The sequence below is a fragment of the Salmo salar genome, chromosome ssa08 (genome assembly GCF_905237065.1).
Source record: "Salmo salar chromosome ssa08, Ssal_v3.1, whole genome shotgun sequence".
Taxonomy (NCBI): Eukaryota; Metazoa; Chordata; class Actinopteri; order Salmoniformes; family Salmonidae; genus Salmo; species Salmo salar.
In genome coordinates, this window is record NC_059449.1 from 15,604,084 (window position 1) to 15,629,440 (window position 25,357).

The following is a 25,357-nucleotide window of genomic DNA, read 5'->3' on the forward strand; positions in this document are numbered from 1 at the left end:
TGGACAGAACATGAAGGGGTTTTACTCTGTAGTGTGGTGGTGGAGGGAGAGACAACATGCCTGGACAGAACATGAAGGGGTTTTACTCTGTAGTGTGGTGGTGGAGGGAGAGACAACATGCCTGGACAGAACATGAAGGGGTTTTACTCTGTAGTGTGGTGGTGGAGGGAGAGACAACACGCCTGGACAGAACATGAAGGGGTTTTACTCTGTAGTGTGGTGGTGGAGGGAGAGACAACACGCCTGGACAGAACATGAAGGGGTTTTACTCTGTAGTGTGGTGGTGGAGGGAGAGACAACACGCCTGGACAGAACATGAAGGGGTTTTACTCTGTAGTGTGGTGGTGGAGGGAGAGACAACATGCCTGGACAGAACATGAAGGGGTTTTACTCTGTAGTGTGGTGGTGGAGGGAGAGACAACATGCCTGGACAGAACATGAAGGGGTTTTACTCTGTAGTGTGGTGGTGGAGGGAGAGACAACATGCCTGGACAGAACATGAAGGGGTTTTACTCTGTAGTGTGGTGGTGGAGGGAGAGACAACATGCCTGGACAGAACATGAAGGGGTTTTACTCTGTAGTGTGGTGGTGGAGGGAGAGACAACATGCCTGGACAGAACATGAAGGGGTTTTACTCTGTAGTGTGGTGGTGGAGGGAGAGACAACATGCCTGGACAGAACATGAAGGGGTTTTACTCTGTAGTGTGGTGGTGGAGGGAGAGACAACACGCCTGGACAGAACATGAAGGGGTTTTACTCTGTAGTGTGGTGGTGGAGGGAGAGACAACACGCCTGGACAGAACATGAAGGGGTTTTACTCTGTAGTGTGGTGGTGGAGGGAGAGACAACATGCCTGGACAGAACATGAAGGGGTTTTACTCTGTAGTGTGGTGGTGGAGGGAGAGACAACATGCCTGGACAGAACATGAAGGGGTTTTACTCTGTAGTGTGGTGGTGGAGGGAGAGACAACATGCCTGGACAGAACATGAAGGGGTTTTACTCTGTAGTGTGGAGGTGGAGGGAGAGACAACATGCCTGGACAGAACATGAAGGGGTTTTACTCTGTAGTGTGGTGGTGGAGGGAGAGACAACACGCCTGGACAGAACATGAAGGGGTTTTACTCTGTAGTGTGGTGGTGGAGGGAGAGACAACACGCCTGGACAGAACATGAAGGGGTTTTACTCTGTAGTGTGGTGGTGGAGGGAGAGACAACATGCCTGGACAGAACATGAAGGGGTTTTACTCTGTAGTGTGGTGGTGGAGGGAGAGACAACATGCCTGGACAGAACATGAAGGGGTTTTACTCTGTAGTGTGGTGGTGGAGGGAGAGACAACATGCCTGGACAGAACATGAAGGGGTTTTACTCTGTAGTGTGGTGGTGGAGGGAGAGACAACATGCCTGGACAGAACATGAAGGGGTTTTACTCTGTAGTGTGGTGGTGGAGGGAGAGACAACATGCCTGGACAGAACATGAAGGGGTTTTACTCTGTAGTGTGGTGGTGGAGGGAGAGACAACATGCCTGGACAGAACATGAAGGGGTTTTACTCTGTAGTGTGGTGGTGGAGGGAGAGACAAAACTTCTCTCTTTTATGGAAAAAAAGTCCATGTGCAGTGCACAGCACAATGTAATAGAATAGAACTACGGGGATAACCCCTAGGAGTGAATAGAACATGGAATGGTGAGGATATAGTTTCTAACACAAATGAACAAGGCTTAGGAGAATGGGCTAATTCATCACAACATTGTAATATTGAAGAAAGAAAGACAGGATTCTTAGAGAGATGGAGAAAGACAGGATTCTTAGAGAGATGGAGAAAGACAGGATTCTTAGAGAGATGGAGAAAGACAGGATTCTTAGAGAGATGGAGAAAGACAGGATTCTTAGAGAGATGGAGAAAGACAGGATTCTTAGAGAGATGGAGAAAGACAGGATTCTTAGAGAGATGGAGAAAGACAGGATTCTTAGAGAGATGGAGAAAGACAGGATTCTTAGAGAGATGGAGAAAGACAGGATTCTTAGAGAGATGGAGAAAGACAGGATTCTTAGAGAGATGGAGAAAGACAGCTTCTTAAATGGAGAAAGACAGGATTCTTAGAGAGATGGAGAAAGACAGGATTCTTAGAGAAAAAGAGAGAATTCTTGCCTTTTCCATTTCAGTGAAGTCATCATCATGTTTAGTCCCCTCTGCTCCCCCAACCTTCTCGCTCACCCTCTGCAAGAAGACACAAAAACATGTCAAGGTTAATATCATTTAAAAGCTTTTGCACCTCAAGAAAAACGATTGTTACATTCACCTAAGGTAGAATCAAATGTCAAAGATACCAAAACCAGAATATATGGCAAATTCATTTTTATTTCAGTCAATATAGCTTCCACGTTGGACACTGAAATGGAAAAATCCCCAGGGTGTACAATTCAATTCACAACAAATGTAATTATTTTTCAAGTCTTTTTATTCAAGTGCTGGACAAAAGCGACATTTGTAATCAGCCAGCCTCTCAAAACATACAGTGAATAAATTCCAGACATTGAACTATTTGAACAGAAATCGCTCTCCTAGCTCCAATTATTTACCCTCCTGGTTATTCCCCTCCTGTTGTTTTTGTGTTGCGTCTATATGAGCCAGTGTCTTGCATGTTGTTGCCGTCTCATGTCTGCTCGGTCATCAGTGTACACTAACACTAAGGTTGTGACCCCTGTTCATATTCTAATTAAGATGACACCACAAAGAGAGACATATCAAATGACCCATGTGCGTTCCACACACACACACACACACACACACACACACACACACACACACACACACACACACCCAAAAAGGCCATCTCGTTAGAGGCTTTGTGATATAAACTCAGTCCCCACAACCACAGCCAGTGACGTAACCTGGTGCCCAGGAGGCCTGCAATCTGACACATCCAGGCCAGACGAGCAGCTCACAGAGGGCAGGATGAGAGATGAGAGGGAATTAAGGAGAAGTCCATTTTGTGACTGAAAGATCAATTGCTGTGAGCAAGTTTGTTTAGGGAGAGTGGGAAATACAGTGCTCCTATGAGAATGTATCATACAAGATATAAAACGACTAAGAAGATAGAAAGATTACTAGAGAGAGACGGTGATATGACTTGTATTACGTAAGGAAATAATTATTTGTAGGCACAAGGGCTCTAAAAATTAGCTTTTATCCTACTCATGATGAGATGGTGAAAATGACACTAAATTCCTCCTACTATGCAGAGAACACACACAAAGAGACAGAGGAAGTAAGCAAAGACCTTCTCCTGTCATCAGCTTCTGCTTAACATCACTCAGAATTCTTTAAATCCTCCGTGAAACTGTACCAGTTGTTGCCATGGAGATAGTCACCTGCCTGGTTCGGCATGTTGGCTGTGTGTCTCCTGCTCCCAAATCTCTCCCCTTCTCCTTCCCTTCCTCACTCCTTCCCCCACTCCCTTTTCCTCTCCCGCTGCTACTTCCTGGAATACCAGACACATCCACAACGATCAAAGGCCAAACCCAGAAGAGACAGGGAGGGAGGAAGAGAGAAAGAAAGAGAGAGAGCCTCTGACTCTTTCGCAGTGCGGTTGTGTCATCATCATCTCTGGATAGAGGACCGTGATGCTGACAGTGATGCCAGCCCAGTGACGCTGTGAGTCCTAAGATGGAGGTCAATGATATGTGATAATATGCTGCAGTGTGTCACATCACGGAGGCTGAGAGCAGGGTACAGACAGGGCGGGCATCAGAACATTAAGCCCTCCATAACAGGGCATAGAGGTGTGTGTGTGTGTGTGTGTGTGTGTGTGTGTGTGTGTGTGTGTCTGCGTCAGGCCAGACAGACATCATGTACCAATCTCATATTTCATTACTACAAGGACAACCCTACAACACGATTCCCAGAACATCACCAATTTATAGATTTTCATAGATTTTGCAAATCTATTGGAGTTTAGGGCTTTTAAGATAGAAAAGTTGTTTTCGGCAGAGAGTGAAAGAAAGAAAGAGAGATAAGCCACTTGCATTTCTCCACAGGACTATAAATAGGTGAAGTAACTCTGTATCTTAATGCATTCCTCCTTAACTACATCATGTACTGCATTGAGAGGTATCACAAGATGGGATACAGATATGGTGTGTGTATGGATGTCTGCCACCCCAGTGCTGTGACTACCCATGCCTGCACATTGCAGCCTTCATCGCTTCCCCTGCTGGACACACAAAAAAAGCAGATAATCAAATGTTTCCCTCGATAGAAACATCACGTTGATTGGAATACCAGTTAAGCACACACTGACAGATGCTTAATAGAGACAGGCATACGACAATGGTGTGTGTGTCCAAACCCAACTCATGAAGTGTTTATGAATAAGATGCAGGGGAGAGGAGACACGTGAAATGGAGCATAGCTTAGGGGCTCAATAGGGGCTCTGCCTGGCAAAGCAGGAAGTCTGGCCGTTAGAACCTAATTATACAAAAAGCGACTAATTCGAGCAAAACAAACGGGGACCCATTGCTTCTCTAAGGAGACACAGGATGAGTCACTTTGAGTGTAATGTTTCTATGTCAGTGGGCTGGAGAAACTGTGTATACTGTCTACTTGTGTCCCCTTCACTGCAGCACTTTCCTGATCTACACTGTAGAATTGAGTGTCTGCTGCAGGACAGAGCCAAAATGGAGGATGGTGTGCAAGTGGCCCTGACCCAAAATAGCACTTGGCAAGGATAGGGGATGGCTGGAGTGCCCCTGAGAGCAGAATGAGAGAGAGAGAGGGAGAGTGAGAGGAAGAGAAAGACAGAGGATAATTAAAGAGATTGGAGAAAGAGGAAGAGACAAAACAAAAATAGGTAGTGTTAGCAGTACAAAAAGAGATCCAGAGATGGAGAACAGAAAATAGAGGAACAGAGAATTAGAGGAAACGAGAGGGCATGATGGGGTGAGGGACATACAGTAAGAACACCAGGAAGTGGAGCTCGTCGACGCAGATTTGAAAAATCAGATTTTAAACCTAACTCTAACCTTAACACACCGTTAACCCTAAATTAAGACTAAAAAGCATTTCTTGTTTTCAGGAATTTTTACAATATAGCCAATTTTGACATTGCAGCTGGCCTATCTAAGGGGAAATCGCTCAGTTCTACACCCTGGACAAGATCATGACAGTAAATGTGAAAAAAGCCTGAAATGAACATGAGAGCCAATGACTTAATGCTGTCAGTTATGCGAATAGTGGCCTTGAAGCAGTTACGTGGAGGTGCCAGCAGTGACGTCACTAGTGACTGCAGTTACGTGGATAGGACTTCACACAGTGAGCACACAGAATAGGTAAAAGTACACAGAATAGGTAAAAGTACACAGAATAGGTAAAAGTACACACAATTGACTCACAGGACCCCAGGGCATAGCAGCATGACATACCGTAGGATAGCTTTCACAGGCATCTCTGGGCATTGTTGTTCACAACGGAGTGCAAGACGCACAATATTCATAATATTCACCTGAATCCTAACATCCTCTTCAGTACATTTTTGTTTACTTAGTCGCCCATTGATCTCAATGCATGACTAAGTGAAAGAACAAGTTAGGATTTACCCCGATATTTATAGAAACTCTGTCAAGTCAAGTATGTTTGGTTCAATGGAGGACACCTGATAAATCCTCTTCATTCGTGTTATATCATCCCTGTGGGTCAAACAGACTGGCATGACCTTGTTGACCTTCTGACCAGGGCAGTGACATCCGATGCTTAATTAGATTCGTGTCCAGATTCTCAGACACCGATTAAGCCTAGTCCTAGACTAAAAAGCTATAATATTTCAATTGAGAGTTTCCATTGAAAATGCTTTTTAGTCCAGGCTTAATGTGTGTCCGGGAAACCAGCCCCTAGGGGTGCATCTCGATAGTCTAAAGAGGCTTCCTCTCCCTCACCTGTATCGATCTGACAACACAGGCACGGTAGAAGCCACTTAGGAATGGGTGCTGCTGGGAATTTATTTACACCGGTCCAATTCTTTAACATCAGCTGCAGATGAAGAGAGGAGAATTTTTCATTCACTTGATTCACCTACATGAATGAAATGGATTTGATTCCAGATTGCAGTTGATGAATATGGTACTGGGTAGTGTCTAGGCCCTACTATGCCGTTGGGGATATATTGTATTGTTCTCAGAGTCACTCACTGCTGTTGATCTTGGACGGCTGCACTGTACTGTAACACATGAGTGAGCACCCACAGTAATGTAATCACTGAAAGCTCAGGGACAAACCCATATCAATACATCTCCCGTCACAAATAAGTAAAAGCACTTTCTCCTCAACACTCCATTTCATCTGATTGTGCGCTCAGCTGGTGAAAGGCAGGGAGGTTGTTTTCCTAGCAGGGATTTTTAGTTGAAGCTCCATTCTGGGCTTTGGGTTCTTCGTCGTTAATAAATGATGGTTGAAGGAATGGTTATGAATGAAGTATAATTATTATTATGATTCGTTCATATGAACTGCTGCTTTTCTTAACTTGAAAAAGAGATGTCAATCTCACTGTGACTGACCTGGTTAAAAAAAAAAGGTTGAAAAAAACAATATGAATGAAGGTTATATACAACAAGTGCTTATAACCTAAACAATTAAAGAGTATTTACCTGAATGTCAGCACCAGAAAGCACCATTAGTCTACTAGAGGTTAGAGGGACTCATTTCCCCTAAAAAAACTAAACGCCTGGGAGGCTCAAAACAGTCGATAGTAATTAGCCCACAGAGTGGTGACGTCGCATGCCCCCTCCTGTGACCTTTATAACTGTCACCTGCTCCAATGGGTGACAGAGTGAGGGAGTGAGGGAGGGGCCTAACCTTTCCTTCAGGCATCAACACCCCTTGTCTTTTTTTCCCTACATCACCCTCGCTTTCTTTTCAAGGTGAAACAACATTCCAACAACAAAATCCCATTTAGTCGTTTGACAAGAGTGTTTTCTTCAACAAAGCTCAGGACCAGATGTTAATCTAACACGGCTGTGTCTTTCTCCGAGAAATGACGCGCTCATTTAAAAACTATACTGATAGATACAATAGACCCACAAGATCCGCTGTCTTGTTTTAAAAGCGTCTTTGAGACCCTTCATGTAACGAAAAAGCGCTATATAAATTAAACATGTGATTAACACCCCAAAAAACCAAAACAACGGTTAACCCCTCCAGAGTGGATCAAGCTCCATTGTTCCACTGTGTGAATTAAATGACAAGACCAGACAAGACCAGACCAGACAGAGAGAGAGAGAGAGAGAGAGCACTCAGACAATTAATTCTACGGTGTGTCCACTGAGACCGTCTCCCTTCTGCAGTGCTCTAGCACATCCACTTCCTCCTCTATAAATACACATCCAGCCAGTCAGATTACTAGAAAGGCTGCTGGCCTGGCCACCATTGACCATGATGTGAGAGTGTTAAGCTCAAGGCTTTCCTTCAGGCCCAGTGTCCTGCCTATAAGTCCATCAACAGGTGTGAAGAGATACAAACGTCCTGGATGAAATCCTCCTACACAGTAAGATCTAAGAGAGGAGAGGATGCTTGGTGTGTGCTCTCACACTACCAGTCAATCCAACAGCAGCGGTGGAAGCTACCCTTCACCACAGATCTAGGATCAGATTCCCTACTCCCAATTCTAACCTTAACCATTAGACACTAACTAGTTGTTCGGTTCTAAACAAGTAGAGTAAAAACTCACGGACGACTAGAAAACGCTCAAAGCAAGTTTATTCAACCCACTGGGTGCTTCAGCTGCAACACACAAGTCACACAAACACATGTTTATACCTTCCTACTAGGGGTCGTCATCTCCTTGTAAGACTAAGACAGACACTCCTTCTGTTGTTAGGCAGAGACACAGTAGGTTCCTCTTACTGGTATTGTCATGGCCCTGCTTAAGTCTAGGACCCTCATGGGCGTGGAAATGTGTGAGAGAGAGGACGGTAATCAGATGTTCTTCTAGTTCCTCTTTACCCCTTTTATACATGGAAAGTAATAACTACGTTCTGGTATGGTAACATGAATAAGTGTATTTCAAGCTAGAATCCAACACTACCCACAGATCTAGGATCAGATTCCCTACTCCAAATTCTAACTTTAACCATTAGACACTAACCTGCCCATATACATTCCACATGTATGGACAGTATGAAGATGTGTAGTTATGTCACTGAATGTAGGATATGGTTTGTGTGTGTGTGTGTTCTATTATCTAATTGGAATATGTGGTGTAATTACTTTGGCTCGTGCTCTGGGTAGCAGCTCTGCCTGAAATAACCTCCTCTCCTCTCTTTCCGCTCTCTCTCCCCCCATTGGTGTAAATCTCTGGGCTGGGTGACAGGGATCAATGACAATCCTCAAAGATATTCCCCCACTGTACCCAAACTCCCTCTAGCTATCCATCCATCCATCCATCCCCTCTGTCCTCTTAGCAGTGTTCCAAAATAACACGCTACGCATCATTAGTGGGTGTTACTGTGCTCTACAACGTTAGTTTTAGCTCTAGGTTGCATCGGGGTCGGCAGCGTCACATGGAGCCCCATGTGAGCCACACGTGGAGAGGCCACTGCTGCTGCTCCACACTCCCTCCCTCCACCTCTCCTCTTCTTCCTCCCTCCATCCATCCCAGTAGATCCTCTCCTCCCTGGTTCTAATCCGGCCTGGGCACATCGAGGCCCCTGCTTTAAATACGTCTGTCAGTGGGCAGGGATTAAAAACTACAGTAGGCCAGATTAGGAGGTTATAAAGAGACTGGAGTGTTCCGGCCAGCAGCTGGGCTGGACACAGACCTAACTGACACTTCCTCTCAGATTTACCGCTCCTTTTCATCCCTCCTTCCTCTGTGGGGGAGAATAGAGGGGGAGGGGATCTCCCGATGTGCAATCATGGAGTAGGAGGAGGTTGTTCCTCCCTTCCTCTGACTACTCTCTCATTCCACTGTCGAGCAGCATAAGCTTCAAAATATTTCCCTCTTTCTTCCTCCCGCTCTCCTTCAGTCTCTCTACCCCACTCTCTCCCTCAGTCTCTCTCTCAGTCTCTCTTTGTCCAGACGGTTGAGAGGGAGGGTGGATGGGGAGATGGTGTGAGAGAGGGGTATGTGACTTTGCCAAATGTTGCGGTTAGGAAAACACTTGCGTAACAATGCCCAGAAGAGCTTTCTTTCTCTCTCTCTCTCTCTCTCTCTCTCTCTCCCTCCACCTCCGTCTCTCCCAGTCCCTCTCCCCCCCACTGTCTGTCTCTCTGTCCCTTTCCCTCTTCCTCCCTCTCTCTCCGACTCCTCCCTCACTTACTCCCCTCTCTCCCTCCCTCTCGCTCTCTCTCCCTCCCAAAGTCCTTGGGGGTCTGTGTGTCCTCATCAACACTTTGGTGGGGAGAGCAGGCAGCTCTCTCCTCATGCTACGATGCAGCTCTCCTCTCTGCTGGACCGGACTGCACTGTGACTCAGCAGAAACCAAAGTACGTTAATTTAGGATGCGTCCCAAATGGCGTCCCAAATGGGCTCTGGTCAAAAGTGGTGCACTATAGAAGGGAATAGGGTGTCAGTTTGGATGCACACTTAGACGTGTGTCAAGAATCTACTAACACAGATATGCTGAATCGAGAGAACGAGACAAGCAATTACAATTTAAACAAGGGCTCCATCTAAATTCAGACTGATATTAATGACATATCAATGCAGCGGAAAAACAAATCTATACACTCAGTGTCTTTCCTTCGTTTCGACCACAGACGCTCTCGCTCCAGGAAAATCATGATTGTGGTGATCCTCAAATCCTGAAGTGCTACATTTAGGACTGCACATGGGTGGTGGTCGGCCCAGTCTTCCGCTTTACAGTAGTAATGAGTCCAATAGCAGCAGAGACAACACAGTGGCATTGAAAGCCTGTGATGTGGACAAGACCACAGAGACAACGGATCAACGCTCATTAACAGCCTCCCATCCAACGGACGACATCATCTAAGGCTGCATCCTAAATGGCACCATATATGGTGTAGTACTGTTGACCAGGGAACATAGGGTCCAGGTCAAAAGTAGTACACTATATAGGGAACAGGGTGTCATTTAAGTCAGCCTACAAAAACAAGTCTTCAGCCGCTAGAGTCTAAATCCCTAATCCCAAGACAAACCTCGATTTACCTTTCGGTAAAGCAATGCCTTCCAGCCCAGGAGTATAGCATCAGTCTTTCTATAGATCTGAGTGAGAGAGACTCCATACATAATGTTGAATGGAGCATCCACACAGAGGTCAACCCTCATGTCCAAACCCATGTCTGGGCCCCAGGCCTTGGCAGGCTGTGCTGCGTCACCAACCCGTGTGTGTGTGTGTTGTGTTGTGTTGTGTATAGGGCCCCTGGCTGCTCTAATCTGATCTGTAAGCCTTTGCATGGCTCTTATGTAACACTGGGAGGATGAGTCGGCGCGCTCGGAGAGATGTGTCCATTCCTCCTCATCCATGTGCCGCTGGAGAGACAGGGGAGGGAACAGCACCAGCTGGCGCTGTGTGTGTGTGTTTGAGTACAAAAGAGATTGTGCTTTTGTACTCATAAGTGTGCAAATGTGCGTGAGCGATGACAGTACACAGACTGAGAATGTCTATGTTGTGAGCATGTTAAGGTGAGTCATGCGAGTGAGATGGATTCGTTCTTATTACATTCGTGATTTCATGCTTCTCACTATTATTTGTGTACTTGTTTGACATTTTTGCTGCACTGTTTAGAGCTGGTAACACAAGCACATCGCTGCACCCACTATGCCATCTGCTAAAACGGTTTGATTTGATTGTGTGTGTGTGTGTGTGTGTGTAATCTAGAGGGGGAATCCAGACGTAAGAAGAACAACTACCTTCATTCTCATCCCCCGATCAGAGAGAGAATTCTAATCCTGCATACATGAGACTCGTGGCGCAGCTCATAACCCATGATGCTTTGTGAGGAATCACACGAGAACTTCGACCTCATTCCTCTGGGGTCATAGTGTATGTCTCTCGCCTGACATTCCTGCACAATAAACACTGTATCTACTCTGAGTGTACACTGACTACTGTGGTATTACTAACCTTAGAGTGGACTAACCATAAACTTCATCACATGCGATTAACAGTGGAGGACATTTACATTTTTTACATTTTAGTCATTTAGCAGACGCTCTTATCCAGAGCGACTTACAGTAGTGAATGCATACATTTCATACATTTTGTTTTTTTGACACTACCCCGGCATGCAACAAGACCTTGACACTGTCTATCGTTGCTGTACTCGTGTCATTCAATCAGCTAGCAACATATTCATAATAAAATGAATTAATCAAATTTACATAAAAACAAATGACACCCATCTGATAAACAGATGACGATAAATTATCACGACACCTTGCCTCAATGTCATTTTACTCATAACCAGGTCTTACTAACTGGACTGTCTAAATAAAGGACATTGTCTGTAACAACAGGCCGTATATAGATATCTACAGTGGCCAGAAAAAGTATGTGAACCCTTTGGAATTACCTGGATTTCTGCATAAATTGGTCATATAATTTTATAAAAGTCACAACAATAGACAAACAAAGTGTGCTTAAACTAATAACACACAAATGATTGTATTTTTCTTGTCTATATTGAATACATCATTTAAACATTCACAGTGTAGGTTGGGAACAATATGTGAACCCCTAGGCTAATGACTTCTCCAAAAGATCATTGGAGTCAGGAGTCAGCTAACCTGGAGTCCAGTCAATGAGACGAGATTGGAGATGTTGGTTAGAGATGCCCTGCCCTATAAAAAACACTCACAAAATGTGAGTTTGCTATTCACAAGAAGCATTGCCTGATGTGAACCATGCCTCAAACAAAAGAGATCTCAGAAGGTGGAAAGGGTTACAAAAGTATCTATAAAAGCCTTGATGTTCATCAGTCCATGGGTAGACAAAATGTCTATAAAATGGAGAAAGTTCAGTACTGTTGCTACTCTCTCTAGGAGTGGCCGTCCTGCAAAGATGACTGCAAGAGCACAGAGCAGAATGCTCAATGAGGTTAACCTGTTAGGGCTAGGGGGCAGTATTGACATGGCCGGATAAAAAAACGTACCCGATTTAATCTGGTTACTACTCCTGCCCAGTAACTAGAATATGCATATAATTATTGGCTTTGGATAGAAAACACCCTAAAGTTTCTAAAACTGTTTGAATGGTGTCTGTGAGTATAACAGAACTCATATGGCAGGCAAAAACCTGAGAAGATTCTGAACAGGAAGTGGCCTGTCTGACAAGTTGTTGTTCATCTTAGCTCTTTTTATTGAAGACTGAGGATCTTTGCTGTAACGTGACACTTCCTACGGCTCCCATAGGCTCTCAGAGCCCAGGAAAAAGCTGAATGATATCGAGGCAGCCCCAGGCTGAAACACATTATCGCGTTTGGATAGTGGCCGGTCAGAGTACTCTGAGACTCAGGCTCGTGCACGAGATGTTTTTATTTTCTCTCTCTTTGTACGTATACACGCTTTCCCGGTCGGAATATTATCGCTTTTTTACGAGAAAAATTGCATAAAAATTGATTTTAAACAGCGGTTGACATGCTTCGAAGTACGGTAATGGAATATTTAGACATTTTTTGTCACGAAATGCGCCATGCTCGTCACCCTTATTTACCCTTTCGGATAGTGTCTTGAACGCACGAACAAAACGCCGCTATTTGGATATAACAATGGATTATTTGGGACCAAACCAACATTTGTTATTGAAGTAGAAGTCCTGGGAGTGCATTCTGACGAAGAACCGCAAAGGTAATAACATTTTTCTTATAGTAAATCTGACTTTGGTGAGTGCTAAACTTGCTGGGTGTCTAAATAGCTAGCCCTGTGATGCCGGGCTATCTACTGAGAATATTGCAAAATGTGCTTTCACCGAAAATCCATTTTAAAATCGGACATAGCGAGTGCATAGAGGAGTTCTGTATCTATAATTCTTAAAATAATTATGTTTTTTGTGAACGTTTATTGTGAGTAATTTAGTAAATTCACCGGCAGTGTTCGGTGGGAATGCTAGTCACATGCTAATGTAAAAAGCTGGTTTTTGATATAAATATGAACTTGATTGAACAAAACATGCATGTATTGTATAACATAATGTCCTAGGGTTGTCATCTGATGAAGATCATCAAAGGTTAGTGCTGCATTTAGCTGTGGTTTGGGTTTATGTGACATTATATGCTCGCTTGAAAAATGGGTGTCTGATTATTTCTGGCTGGGTACTCTGCTGACATAATCTAATGTTTTGCTTTCGTTGTAAAGCCTTTTTGAAATCGGACAGTGTGGTTAGATTAACGAGAGTCTTGTCTTTAAAATGGTGTAAAATAGTCATATGTTTGAAAAATTGAAGTTTTTGCATTTTTGAGGAATTTGAATATCGCGCCACGGGATTACACTGGCTGTTGAGTAGGTAGAGCCCATAGAGGTTAAGAAGAATCTTAGTGTCAGCTAAAGACTTACAGAAATCTCTGGAACATGCTAACATCTCTATTGACGAGTCTACAATACGTAAAACACTAAAAAAAGAATGGTGTTCATGGGAGGACACCACGGGAGAAGCCACTGCTGTCCAAAAGAAACATTGCTTCACGTCTGAAGTTCGCAAAAGAGCTCCTGGATGTTCCACAGCACTACTAGCAATATATTCTGTGGACAGATTAAACTAAGTTCAGTTGTTTGGAAGGAACACACAACACTATGTGTGGATAAAAAAAGGCCCAGCACACCAACATCAAAACCTCATCCCTACTGTAAAGTATGGTGGAGGGAGCATCATGGTTTGGGGCTGCTTTGCTGCCTCAGGGCCTGGACAGCTTGCTATCATCGACGGAAAAATGAATTCCCAAGTTTATCAAGACATTTTGCAGGAGAATGTAAGGCTGTCCTTCTGGAGTGGCCCAGTCAGAGTCCTGACCTCAACCCGATTGAGATGCTGTGGCATGACCTCAAGTGAGCGGTTCACACCAGACATCCCAAGAATATTGCTGAACTGAAACAGTTTTGTAAAGACGAATGGTCCAAAACACCTCCTGACCATTGTGCAGAAAACTACCGAAAACGTTTGGTTGAGGTTATTGCTGCCAAAGGAGGGTCAACCAGTTATTAAATCCAAGGGTTCACATACTTTTTCTTGCCACTGTATATGAAGAGAATGGAAATGAAGGTATTGTCATTCCACAGCCACACATCTCATTAGAACATGTCCTCTCCCATTCAGTCACCGTTCAAACTTAATTGTGTGAATAACAGAACAATCTACTCCCTGCCTTTCGACTCCTCTACACCCACTACCTGTCATTATCTCTCCAACTTCCTCGCTATCTCCTCCTCTCGCAACAGCTACATGGCAGTAGGCATCTCTCCCTCTACCACTCTCTCTCTCTCTCTCTCTCTTACGGCAGAAGGCGTCTCAGTCCCAGAAGGGCCCTTGGGAGTTATGTAAATGAACGGCTCTGGGCGACGACTATTCTGCCAGCGCCGGATTTAGTGAGGAGGGTCCAAGGCTTTCATCCTGGTTAGAAAGCCTCTCATCATGAGGGTGGACAAAGAGAGAGAGAGAGAGAGAGAGAGAGAGAGAGAGAGCGACATGAGGCTGGAGAAAGAGAGAGAGCGAGACAAGACAAGGAGAGAAATTTGTCACGACTCGGAGGAGTGCAGAGGCTCCATCATCCACACTACTGCTGCTGCCACGACAACCAGTGACTCACCCCTTCTCTTTTCCAGCATCGTTGTCATGCCAACAATGCATCACGAGCCCGAGCCCCAGCCTGAGCCGGAATCTCCATTTCAAAGGGGAAAAGGAATGAGAGGGATAATGACATGGGATAATGAGAGGGATTTGACTGTAGATGGCCTTGACTTCCTACGACATGACACCACACAGGGAGATGGATTGTCCTTCAGGGGTTGTCTAATGTTATTATAATGTTGTTATAATGTTGTGAGGATGTGATTAGGGGTGTTAACACAGTGGCTGACAGCTTGTCAGCGGTGATTCTGCTTATGACCCGGGGGCTTCAGGCGTGTCGTCCTGGACAGAGTGCAGATAGTAGCATCCACCATCTTCTTGGTATGAATATCATAAGATCCTTGGAATTAGTACTCTGGGAAAAATGCTTTTCTACAAATGAGTCTATACAATCTCACACTACGTAGCTTAATTCTGTCACCATCTTGTTGATGATGATATATGTTTGAATGAACCGTAAACGCTCTCTGTCTGCTCTCCTGGCATTCAAAACCAATTTTTTTGACACAGACATTTCTTACAGCTGAAGATCGTCTTTAGTGACGTGCGTGTGTCCTAATCCTTGGATCCACGCGAGGCCCATTTATCCTGAAAATATGTGAAAAGCCTCTCCTTTAACTCACTAGCTCACTGTCAGAGCGCTCCTGATTGCCCCGTCTAAATACATTCTGCCTGAGCTCCAACAAGGAGAAGAGAGGCATCCTCAGCGACATGTCAAAAATAATAAACCAATCAGGATTTATCTAAATGGAAGACAGCAAAACAAGATTTAAAAAAAATAAATGTGATGAATTACTATACAAACAAAATCAAGGCTATAATATATTTGCCCTTGTAGCACACTTTATTCTCTCATTACAAAACAGACAGACACTACAAGGCAGACTAAAACAGACTGGGTACAACTAAACTGTATTGACTGAATAGGACTGTAAAACATCAAACATAAGAACAGAGGATTGTACTGTGACACTGGGGACGTAAAGAGACCATGATGTCTCCAGAGGGTTCTGAAGTCCTAGAACATCTGGAACCTGATCAAACCTTACATTGTCCAGATAATACCTGGTTCTGGAGCCATGTCTCGCTCAGGTGAAAGAGCTCAGGTTATATGAGTCTTAGACATATACACACACACCACCCAGCATCTCAGTCTCAAGTGGTTGTGGAGGCAGTAATGGCCTCTCTGGTAGGTGAATCCATCACCAGTCCTCTCTGTGTCAGTATGGTCTGGACTACTGGTGTCTATGTCAAGGGAGAAATCCCCTACCTTACCCTTAACACAGTCACAAAGATCCACGACATCAATGGCGGATCATTAGAACCTCAGGCTAGAATCCCAATGGATATGTTCTGTTTCACCTAGTAACACCAAACAGAACATATCCGTTTGGATTCCAGGCTATTACAAGCCCTCACCCAGACTACACAGTCATGACAGACTGACAGGAAGTCAAACGAGTGCAGAGCCCCAGGTCAACAACGGCACCACGTTGAATCACCATTTTTACTAAGTACTTTTAATCTGCTACAGGAGAAGGGGAAACTGCTCGGTGGCGGTTTAACGGCACATGAACACTACACCACGTTTCAAATATGTAAATCTGGGAGAGAATATGTAAAGCCGAGGCAACTTAGCTAGCTGCAGTCGCTAACGTTGCTTGAGAGAAAAGTAGCGGCAGGCGAAATACACTGACAACAACCTGACGTTACTGACAGCTTCATATAGGGTGGTAGTATGTGGTGGGCTGTATTTATGGTGCCTTAATGTACAGCTTCAGGAGGGAATACAAGGAAATATAGAGAGGCTATTAATTACATTCTGAAAGCAGAGAAGGAGTGACTGTATGGCAGTTCATTCTCAGGGCCTCAGGAGCTGGTGATAAACCACCTCAGGGTCTGTAGGGGGGGGGGGCAGGGATGAAAGTGAAAACATTTATAAAATAGGCAAGAGAGAGAGAGAGAGAGAGAGAGAGAAAAGTGATGGAAACGTAGAACGAGAGGTATGTGACAGATGCTATGACAGCATGTCAATGAGGGTGGGGTAGTCAGGAGGACTGGGGCCCTGCCAGAGGACCATGGGTTACCTCCTACCTAGGGGCTTCTGAGTCACTACAGCCTGCAGCAGGTGTCAGGTTTCACCGTGTCATGGGGTGTATTCACTAGGAACCAAACAGAACAAAAACGGGGGAGGGACCTACCTGAATGTGTCCAATAGAAATAGAAACTTGTTTGCAGTAATGATTACACCCAGGGTCAATGGTTTCTGTTTCTTACATGACATACAGTCTTTATCCTTAGCTACTTTCTTACTGCACAGTATGCACACTAACTTAGTGACATCCTATACCACTTCTACTCTGTACATTGATATGGTCATTTCTAATATTCATGGCATAAATAAAAAAAGGTGTTTAGAAATTTGGTCTACGTTACTTGAAAAACTGTACCTTCCAGATGAATCTCAAAACATTTCAGTCTGATAAAGACAAATGTGAGTGGTTCCCTCTCCGTCTCACTACAGCGACAAACCATCAAGGGCAGTAGTGTTATTCATGGCTTGCCTGGGAGCTGGGAAAGACAAGCAGTCGGCTGTGGACGCCTAAATCAATACTGCAGCAGAAACCCATTCCTCATCCTCACAGACCTGAGCAAACGCTCCCGCAGACCGTCAATCAGACAGCACTGGCCGAGCCCAGATATATATTTTTTTAAACACACAAAAAAAATCAGATATGCATAATGTTGACATTGGTGACTCAACCCGCTGTGAGTCATTACAAAGCCCCTCAAAGACTCACATGTCGGTCCATTACATTGAGCACAGGGTTTATTTGATTGAATTTCCTCTGTTGATAAGGTCGTGACTGGGAGGGAAAGGAGATCCAGGATTGTAATGATATACCCAGACCTCAGGGCTCAGACTCTCATCAAGCCAACTGAATACAGAGTAGGAGAGACAAGGGCTGCATCTCAATAGTCGGAGTTGCTTCTTCCCTCCCAACCCGTTTCCTCTCCTTCACCTGGGCAGTTCTGAGAACACAGCACAGGTGACAGCCATATGGTGACCCTCTACCACAAATGTTCTTTCACCTGTCCAGTCCCTTCAACTCAGTGCAACTGAAGGAGAGACAAAGAGAGGAAGCCACTGTAGACTATTAAGACACACCCAATGAAGACATCACAACCTTTCTCTATACTGTAGGGCTGAGATAGAGGCTACATTACATCAGTGGAGGCTGCTGAGGGGAGGACGGCTCATAGTAATGTCTGGAATGGATTTGATGTGGTTGATGCCATTCCATTTACTCCATTCCAGATATTACTATGAGCCGTCCTCCCCTCAGCAGCCTCCACTGCATTGTATTATATTAGCATTCCGGTGGTCTATTCCTAGCTGAATCCCTTCAGGGCTCAACACATGAACAGTGATGATACCACACATGATATCATTATCATCAACGCACAGCAGGAGAATCAATTCCATGCTTATATCTCCACACGGACATCCATTACACGGTGTATTCTCAACATCATCGGGTCTCAATACTGTCCCACTGATAAACCTATAAACAAGCCAGGCTGAACAGATATCCTTCAGCCAGCTTCAGATAGCACTGAGACAGCTTCAGATGAGGGAGGTGGTCAGAGAACTGGCAATGTGGTGCCAAGACAACAACCTCTCCCTCAATGTGAGCAAGACAAAGGAGCTGATCGTGGACTACAGGCAAAGGAGGGCTGAACAGGCCCCCATTAACATCGATGGGGCTGTAATGGAGCGGGTCGAGAGTTTCAAGTTCCTTGGTGTCTACATCATCAACAAACTATCATGGTCCAAACACACCAAGACAGTCATGAAGAGGGCACGACAACACCTTTTCCCCCTCAGAAGACTGAAAATATTTGGCATGGGTCACCAGATCCTCAAAAAGTTCTACAGCTGCACCATCGAGAGCATCCTGACCGGTTGCATCACCGCCTGGTATGGCAACTGCTCGGCATCTGACCGTAAGGCGCTACAGAGGGTAGTGCGAACGGCCCAGTACATCATTGGGGCCAAACTTCCTGCCATCCAGGACCTATATACTAGGCAGTGTCAGAGGAAAGACCATAAAATTGTCAGAGACTCCAGTCACCCAAGTTAGACTTTTTTTCTCTGCTACCGCACGGTGAGCAGTACCGGAGCGTCAAGTCTAGGACCAAAAGGCTCCTCAACAGCTTCTACCCCCAAGCCATAAGACTGCTGAACAATTCATAAAAATCGCCACCGGACAATTTACATTGACCCCCCCCTTTTGTACACTGCTGCTACTCGCTGTTTATTATCTATGCATAGTCACTTCACCCCTACCTACATGTACAAATTACCTCAACTAACCTGTACCCCAGCACACTGACTCAGTACCGGTACCCCCTGTATATAGCCTTGTTATTCTTATTGTGTTTATTATTTTTTACTTTAGTCCACTTGGTAAATATTTTCTTAACTCTTCTTGAACTGCACTGTTGGTTAAGGGCTTGTAAGTATTTCACGGTAAGGTCTACACATGCTGTATGACTTGCTGTTTGATTTGATATATCACTGAGACAGCTTCCCCATTGACATAATACACATCCAGACTTTGGTTATAAAGCTGTGGTTAAGATAGCACACAGGGGGAGGGAGGGAGGGAAAAACACAAAACCGCGTGTGCACGATGTGTGTGTGTGTATATATATATATGTGCGTATGTACTGTGCGTGTGAATGTATGAATGAATGCCGCATACGTGGGTGTGTGTATGATGTGTACTCATCCATATTTAACGACTACTGCATGAGATAACGGGAATAAGCAATTGCTGGTTCTCAAAGCCTTTCTAAGGCAAGCAATTCAGGGTGATGGGGCTGATGGGAATTGGAAGTGTGCCCAAGGAGTCATTCAGAAACACACAACTGGGAAATCCATAGGAATGACTGGAGAAAGCCCCTTTGAGGATTTCATATATTAACATATCAGAAGGTGTTTCTGTACAAGGTGGGAGACTGTGGACACACACACACTACCAAGGCTGCTGGGACCGCAAAGTCAACTTCCTCCTCTTAGCGTTGCCATACCAACCAAGTCTCTGACCTCTTCCCCCTTTTCTCTGTCTTTGTTCTCTCTCTCTCAAGCATTCATTTCTTTTTCTGCAAGTGTTCTCCACAGTCCCCCCCCCACACACACACGTTTCAGTGAGGGGGAAACACAGGCGTGACACAACAGCAATATCCATAGGACAGGTATTAACCAGGCATGCATCTCTAACATGTCCAACAGATGACGGATGTGAAAGCAAGATGACGGATGTGTAAGCAACACTTCCAGCTAAGTGACTCAGAGTAATCACAAATACCTCAATCCTTTCTTTATTTTCTCCTTTAATCTAAGCTGTCTAATCCCTCGTTCATTGTGGTGTTTGTCACAGCCACGGGGAAGCACAACATTAGATAGTGTTTACCCATAATGCACAGAGGTTTGTTTCTGCAGGTGCATTTTGGATAATGAAGAGTCTGTGTGTGTACACAATTCAAACCATGGAGCTAATTTAGGAAGATGGGATTTAAACCGCAGGATAACTAGTATGGAACAGCAAATACACATAATGGGAGACTAATGTGAATAGATCTCAACTGGCTTGCCATAACATAAGATAATATAGTTGCAATATTGCAACGATGATTTCAGGAGTGGGCCAAACATCTAACAGACAAGTTGCTTTCTTTCCTTGAGTCAGCATTTATAATTAGTGACATCAGAGATTAGCGCTAGCCACATGGCTTTCACCTATTAAGTCACGTCAGATCTGTGACGTACTTCAAGGAAGATAGGAAGGAAGGTACAAAAAAAAAATAACAGTGTATTTAAAAAGTATTAGGCTTAGGGGTTAGGTTTAGGGCTACAATTAGGGTTAGATTTAGGGGTTAAGAGTTAGGGAAAACAGAATTTTGAATGCGAATCAATTGTTTGGTCCCCTCAAGTAAAACAAATGCGTGTGAGAGGTGGGGGGGAATCCTATTCTGGTAATAAAGCTGTGTGATCTGGATGCGCCACATGCATAAACACACAGTGGAATTGTGTGCGTGTGTATGTATGTATGTATGTATGTATGTATGTATGTATGTATGTATGTATGTATGTATGTATGTATGCATATGTATGTATGTATGTATGCATGTATGCATGTATGCGGAGGGTTTACACCCTGTATGTGTTACCATACAATGACCTTCTCCTCCAAGGAGAGAGAAGAGAGGACGTGAGGAGTATGCAATTGAGATCTGGCACAGCCAGAAGAGGACTGGCCATGCCTCAGAGCCTGGCTCCTCTCAAGGTTTCTTCCTAGCCACCGGGCTTCTACATCTGCATTGCTTGCTGTTTGGGGTTTTAGGCTGGGTTTCTGTATAAGCACTGTGACAACTGCTGTGTGAAAAGAGCTTTATAAATACATTTGATTTATTTATTTATCTTCCCCAAGACAATAAAAGGAATCAAGCGTAGAGACACAAAACACACTTCAAGCACACACATGCTTAATCACACTCCAATACTGCACACACCTACATACCACACACTCCAAACACACACACACCTACCGCTCTGGTTTCTCAAGGGGGGGGTTTGTGCGGTGGAGCACTTGTTAGTGCTAAGGCCAGCTGGTGCAGTAATGACACGTTCCACTGTGGCGTCTATGAGTCATTGGTAGACCTGATTGGTCCATGGGAATGAGCGGCTGCTCGCCGACACACACACACACACACACACACACACACACACCATATAAAGCCCGCACCCTCACACAGTGCCCCAGAGTTGGTCCCCTGACTCTGTGGTCACCATTCATTATCCTGCTGCTGATCTCCCCTGACAGACACATTGGTCATTCAGTTACAGAGGCCTGTACAGACCCTCTCCTCCTCTCTTCCTCTCCTCCTCCTCTCCCTCTCCTCTCTTCCTCTTCTCCCTCTCCCCTTCCTCTCCTCCTCTCTTCCTCTCCCTTCCTCCTCTCCCCCTCCCCCTCCGAGGCCTGATAAGTGCCCTAGCCCATAGGCCCCTCTTCTTTTACTCTTTCCTCCTTTCCTCTCTCCTCTCCCTCTCTTCCTGAGTTACAATGACTCACATGCAAAGATCCCAAAATGTTCACCCCCCCAACACCCTTTACATATACTCATTGACAATGGGTTTACACTGCAATAAAAGGTGCTTGAAATGAAATCTTGTAACTACCAATACTCCATGGGTTCATGCCCTCTTGTCCAATACCTGACCCTCTGATATATCCGAGGGGAAATGAGACTATAGATCACTGATATTACCCTGACACACACCCAGTGCATTACGCTCACGTCCACAATTGACACAGACAGAGACTGCAGTACCCATCATAGTTACAGATGTAGGATCTTAATTTGATCGCCCTGTTGCAGGAGAACTTTTTAGCAATGCAGGAAATGTAAAACATGTAGTGTATGAGGTTGAAAAAGGCTTCTGGAGTTTGTAATTTCCACTTTGAAAAACAAAAAATGTCCACATGTCCTGTTGCTGTAGGAATATGTTCCTGCTGTAACAAACTGCCTTAAATTGTGTATAGCACATACAGTGCCCTCAGAAAGTATTCACACCCCTTGACTTACTCCACATTTTGTTGTGTTACAGACAGATTTTAAAATGGATAAAATTGCGATTTTTTTTGTCAATGGCCTACACAAAATAGCCCATAATGTCAAAGGGGAATTATGTTTTTCGAAATGTTTACAAATTAATAAAAAATGAAAAGCTGAAATGTCTTAGTCAATAAGTATTTAACCTCTTTGTTATGGCAAACCTTATTACGTTCAGGAGTAAACATGTGATTAACAAGTCCCATAATAAGTTGCATGAACTCACTGTGTGCAGTAATAGTGTTAAACATGATTTTTGAATGACTACCTCATCTCTGTACCCCACACATACAGATAACCGTAAGGTCCCTCAGTCCAGCAGTGAATTTCAAACACAGATTCAACCACAAAGACCACGGAGGTTTTTCAATGCCTCACAAAGAAGGGCACCTATTGGTAGATCCTATTGGTAGATAGGTACAAATAAAAAAAACTGATATTGAATATCCGTTTGGGCATGATGAAGTCATTAATTACACTTTGGAAGGTGTTTCAAAATGCCCAGTCACTACAAAGATACAGGCTTCCTTCCTAACTCAGTTGCCGGAGAGGAAGGAAACCGCTCAGGGATTTCACCATGAGGCAATGGTGACTTTAAAACAGTTCAATAGCTGTGATAGGAGAAACCTGAGGATGGATCAACAACACAGTAGTTACTCCACAATACTAACTTAATTCACAGAGTGAAAAGAAAGCTAGTACAGAATACATGCATCCTGTTTGCAACAAGGCACTGAAGTAAAACTGCAAAAAATGTGGCAAAGCAATGAACTTTGTCCTGAATACATAGTGTTATGTTTGAGGAAATATCCATTACAACACATTACTGAGTACCACTCTCCATATTTAAATCATAGTGGTGGCTGCATCACTTACATTTTAGTCATTTAGTGGACGCTCTTATCCAGAGTGGAAACATTTTCATACTGGTCCCCCGTGGGAATCAAACCCACAACCCTGGCGTTGCAAGCACCATGCTCTACCAACTGAGCCAGACGTGACCATCATGTTATGGGTATGCTTGTAATTGTTAAAGACAGATGGAACTAAACACAGGCAAAATCCTAGAAGAAAACCAGACTGAACCAGGTTTCCACCAGACACCTTTCAGCAGGACAATAACCTAAAACACAAGGCCAAATATAGTGAATGTTCCTGATTGAATGTTCCTGAGTGGCCTAGTTACAGTTTTGATTTAAATCTGCTTGAAAAATCTATGGCAAGACTTGAAAGTGGTTGTCTAGCAATGATCAACAACCAATTTGACAGAGCTTGATGAATTTAGGAAATAATAAATGGGTAAATATTGTACAATCCAGGTGTGTAAAGTTCTTAGAGACTTACCCAGAAAGACTCACAGCTGTAATCGCTGCCAAAAGGTGATTGTAACATGCATTGACTCAGGGCTGTGAATACTTATATTTTCAACAAATGTGCTAACATTTTTTAAAACATGTTTTCACTTTGTCATTATGGGGTATTGTGTGTAGATGGGTGAGATCCAAAATCGATTTATTCCATTTTGAATTCAGGCTGGAACAAAATATGGAATAAGTCAAGGTGTATGAATACATTCTGAAGGCACTGTATGTACCTACAGCAATCTATAATCACAATCCATAACTCACGTGTGTGTGGGGTCTGGTCTCCAGACACTGAGAGACACTGTGTGTGTGTGTGTGTGTGTGTGTGTGTGTGTGTGTGTGTGTGGAGGTGGGGGGAATCCTATCTCTAATAGGATTCTGGTAATAAAGCTGTGTGACCTGGATGCTCCACATGTTTAAACACACAGCGAAAGTGTGTGTTTGTAAGTATGCATGTGTGTGTTCTCCTGGGGCGTGTCACCATGTGCAGGTGTGCCTTACTAGCCACAGATGTAGCAGTGATGACTCCCATTGAATCCATCCTATTTGTGACGCCCCTAATACTGGCTCCATCTTGGACTAGGCCAACGTTGAACATGAAACAGCCTACCATAAACACATAATACCAATATTTAGATTTTAGAACATCATGTGTTAAGGATGCCCTCCCCTAACCTGTCTTCCTTCTGGAGGCTTCTGGAGCTTTCCCCTCCCAGTCCGTCCTCTCAGCCCCAGCCTGCCTTCCTGCGTTTCCCAGCCGCAGTAGGTGATGCCCAGAATATGTAATATCTAACTCCTGAATAAAACATCTTTCATGGCTTGAATACTGATGTTATGGGGGGAGAGAAAGAGAGCTGCTATATCTGCCTCCTATCAAACTGCCTAGTTTATTGTCCAGGCGTCATCACTCTCCAAGACAGGGACGGGGAAATACAAAAGCCGAGATGGGAATGAATGAGTGATGACTGGCCGTGACTGTGCTGTTAGAACTACTCTCCCCTGTAACACTTTCAGCCTACAATCATTATGATGAGGGGATAGTTTAAAAAAAGATCCTCAATGCATTGCCTCTCGAGAGTCACTTTCAATGGTCAGTCATTCACAAACACAGAAAGGCTAATTGGTGGAATTAGCTGTTCCCTAATCAGTGTCCATGTCACCATTCATTGTCTCTCTCTAGGCATTAGTTGCTTGGCCTCGGGGCGTTCTAACCCAAGGCAAAGGGAATAGGATTATCGGGAGTGGATCTGTGGATGACATATATTAACCTCTATAATACTGATCCAGAGTCAGCCCAGTGCACTACCTGTTCTCTGTATTTGACAAGCTCAGTTCACTCAATACCCTAATGGACTGGGCCTGTATTCACAAAGCGTTTCAGAGTACGAGTGCTGATCCAGGATCTAAGCTGATTTTTGGGATGTCTCTTGGTCTGACAAACAGCGCTGTAGCTCTGCCGCTTTCTATAGGCGGATGCAGTGGATTGAGACGCAGCCCATGCAAAAAAACATCTCTCTAGCTA

The 25,357-nt window shown here is 44.3% G+C and overlaps 1 protein-coding gene across 8 annotated transcripts in view; it reads right to left on the minus strand.

Annotated features, from left to right (window-relative positions):
• The window catches only part of LOC106610268 (endophilin-A1), a 59,684-nt gene that overhangs the window by 22,177 nt on the left and 12,150 nt on the right, over window positions 1-25,357 (minus strand). For all 8 annotated transcript variants that reach the window (XM_045722844.1, XM_045722842.1, XM_045722838.1 and 5 more), the window contains exon 2: window positions 2,151-2,219. In XM_045722844.1, the coding sequence (XP_045578800.1) occupies window positions 2,151-2,219 (69 nt within the window). The remainder of the gene's footprint in view (window positions 1-2,150; window positions 2,220-25,357) is intronic.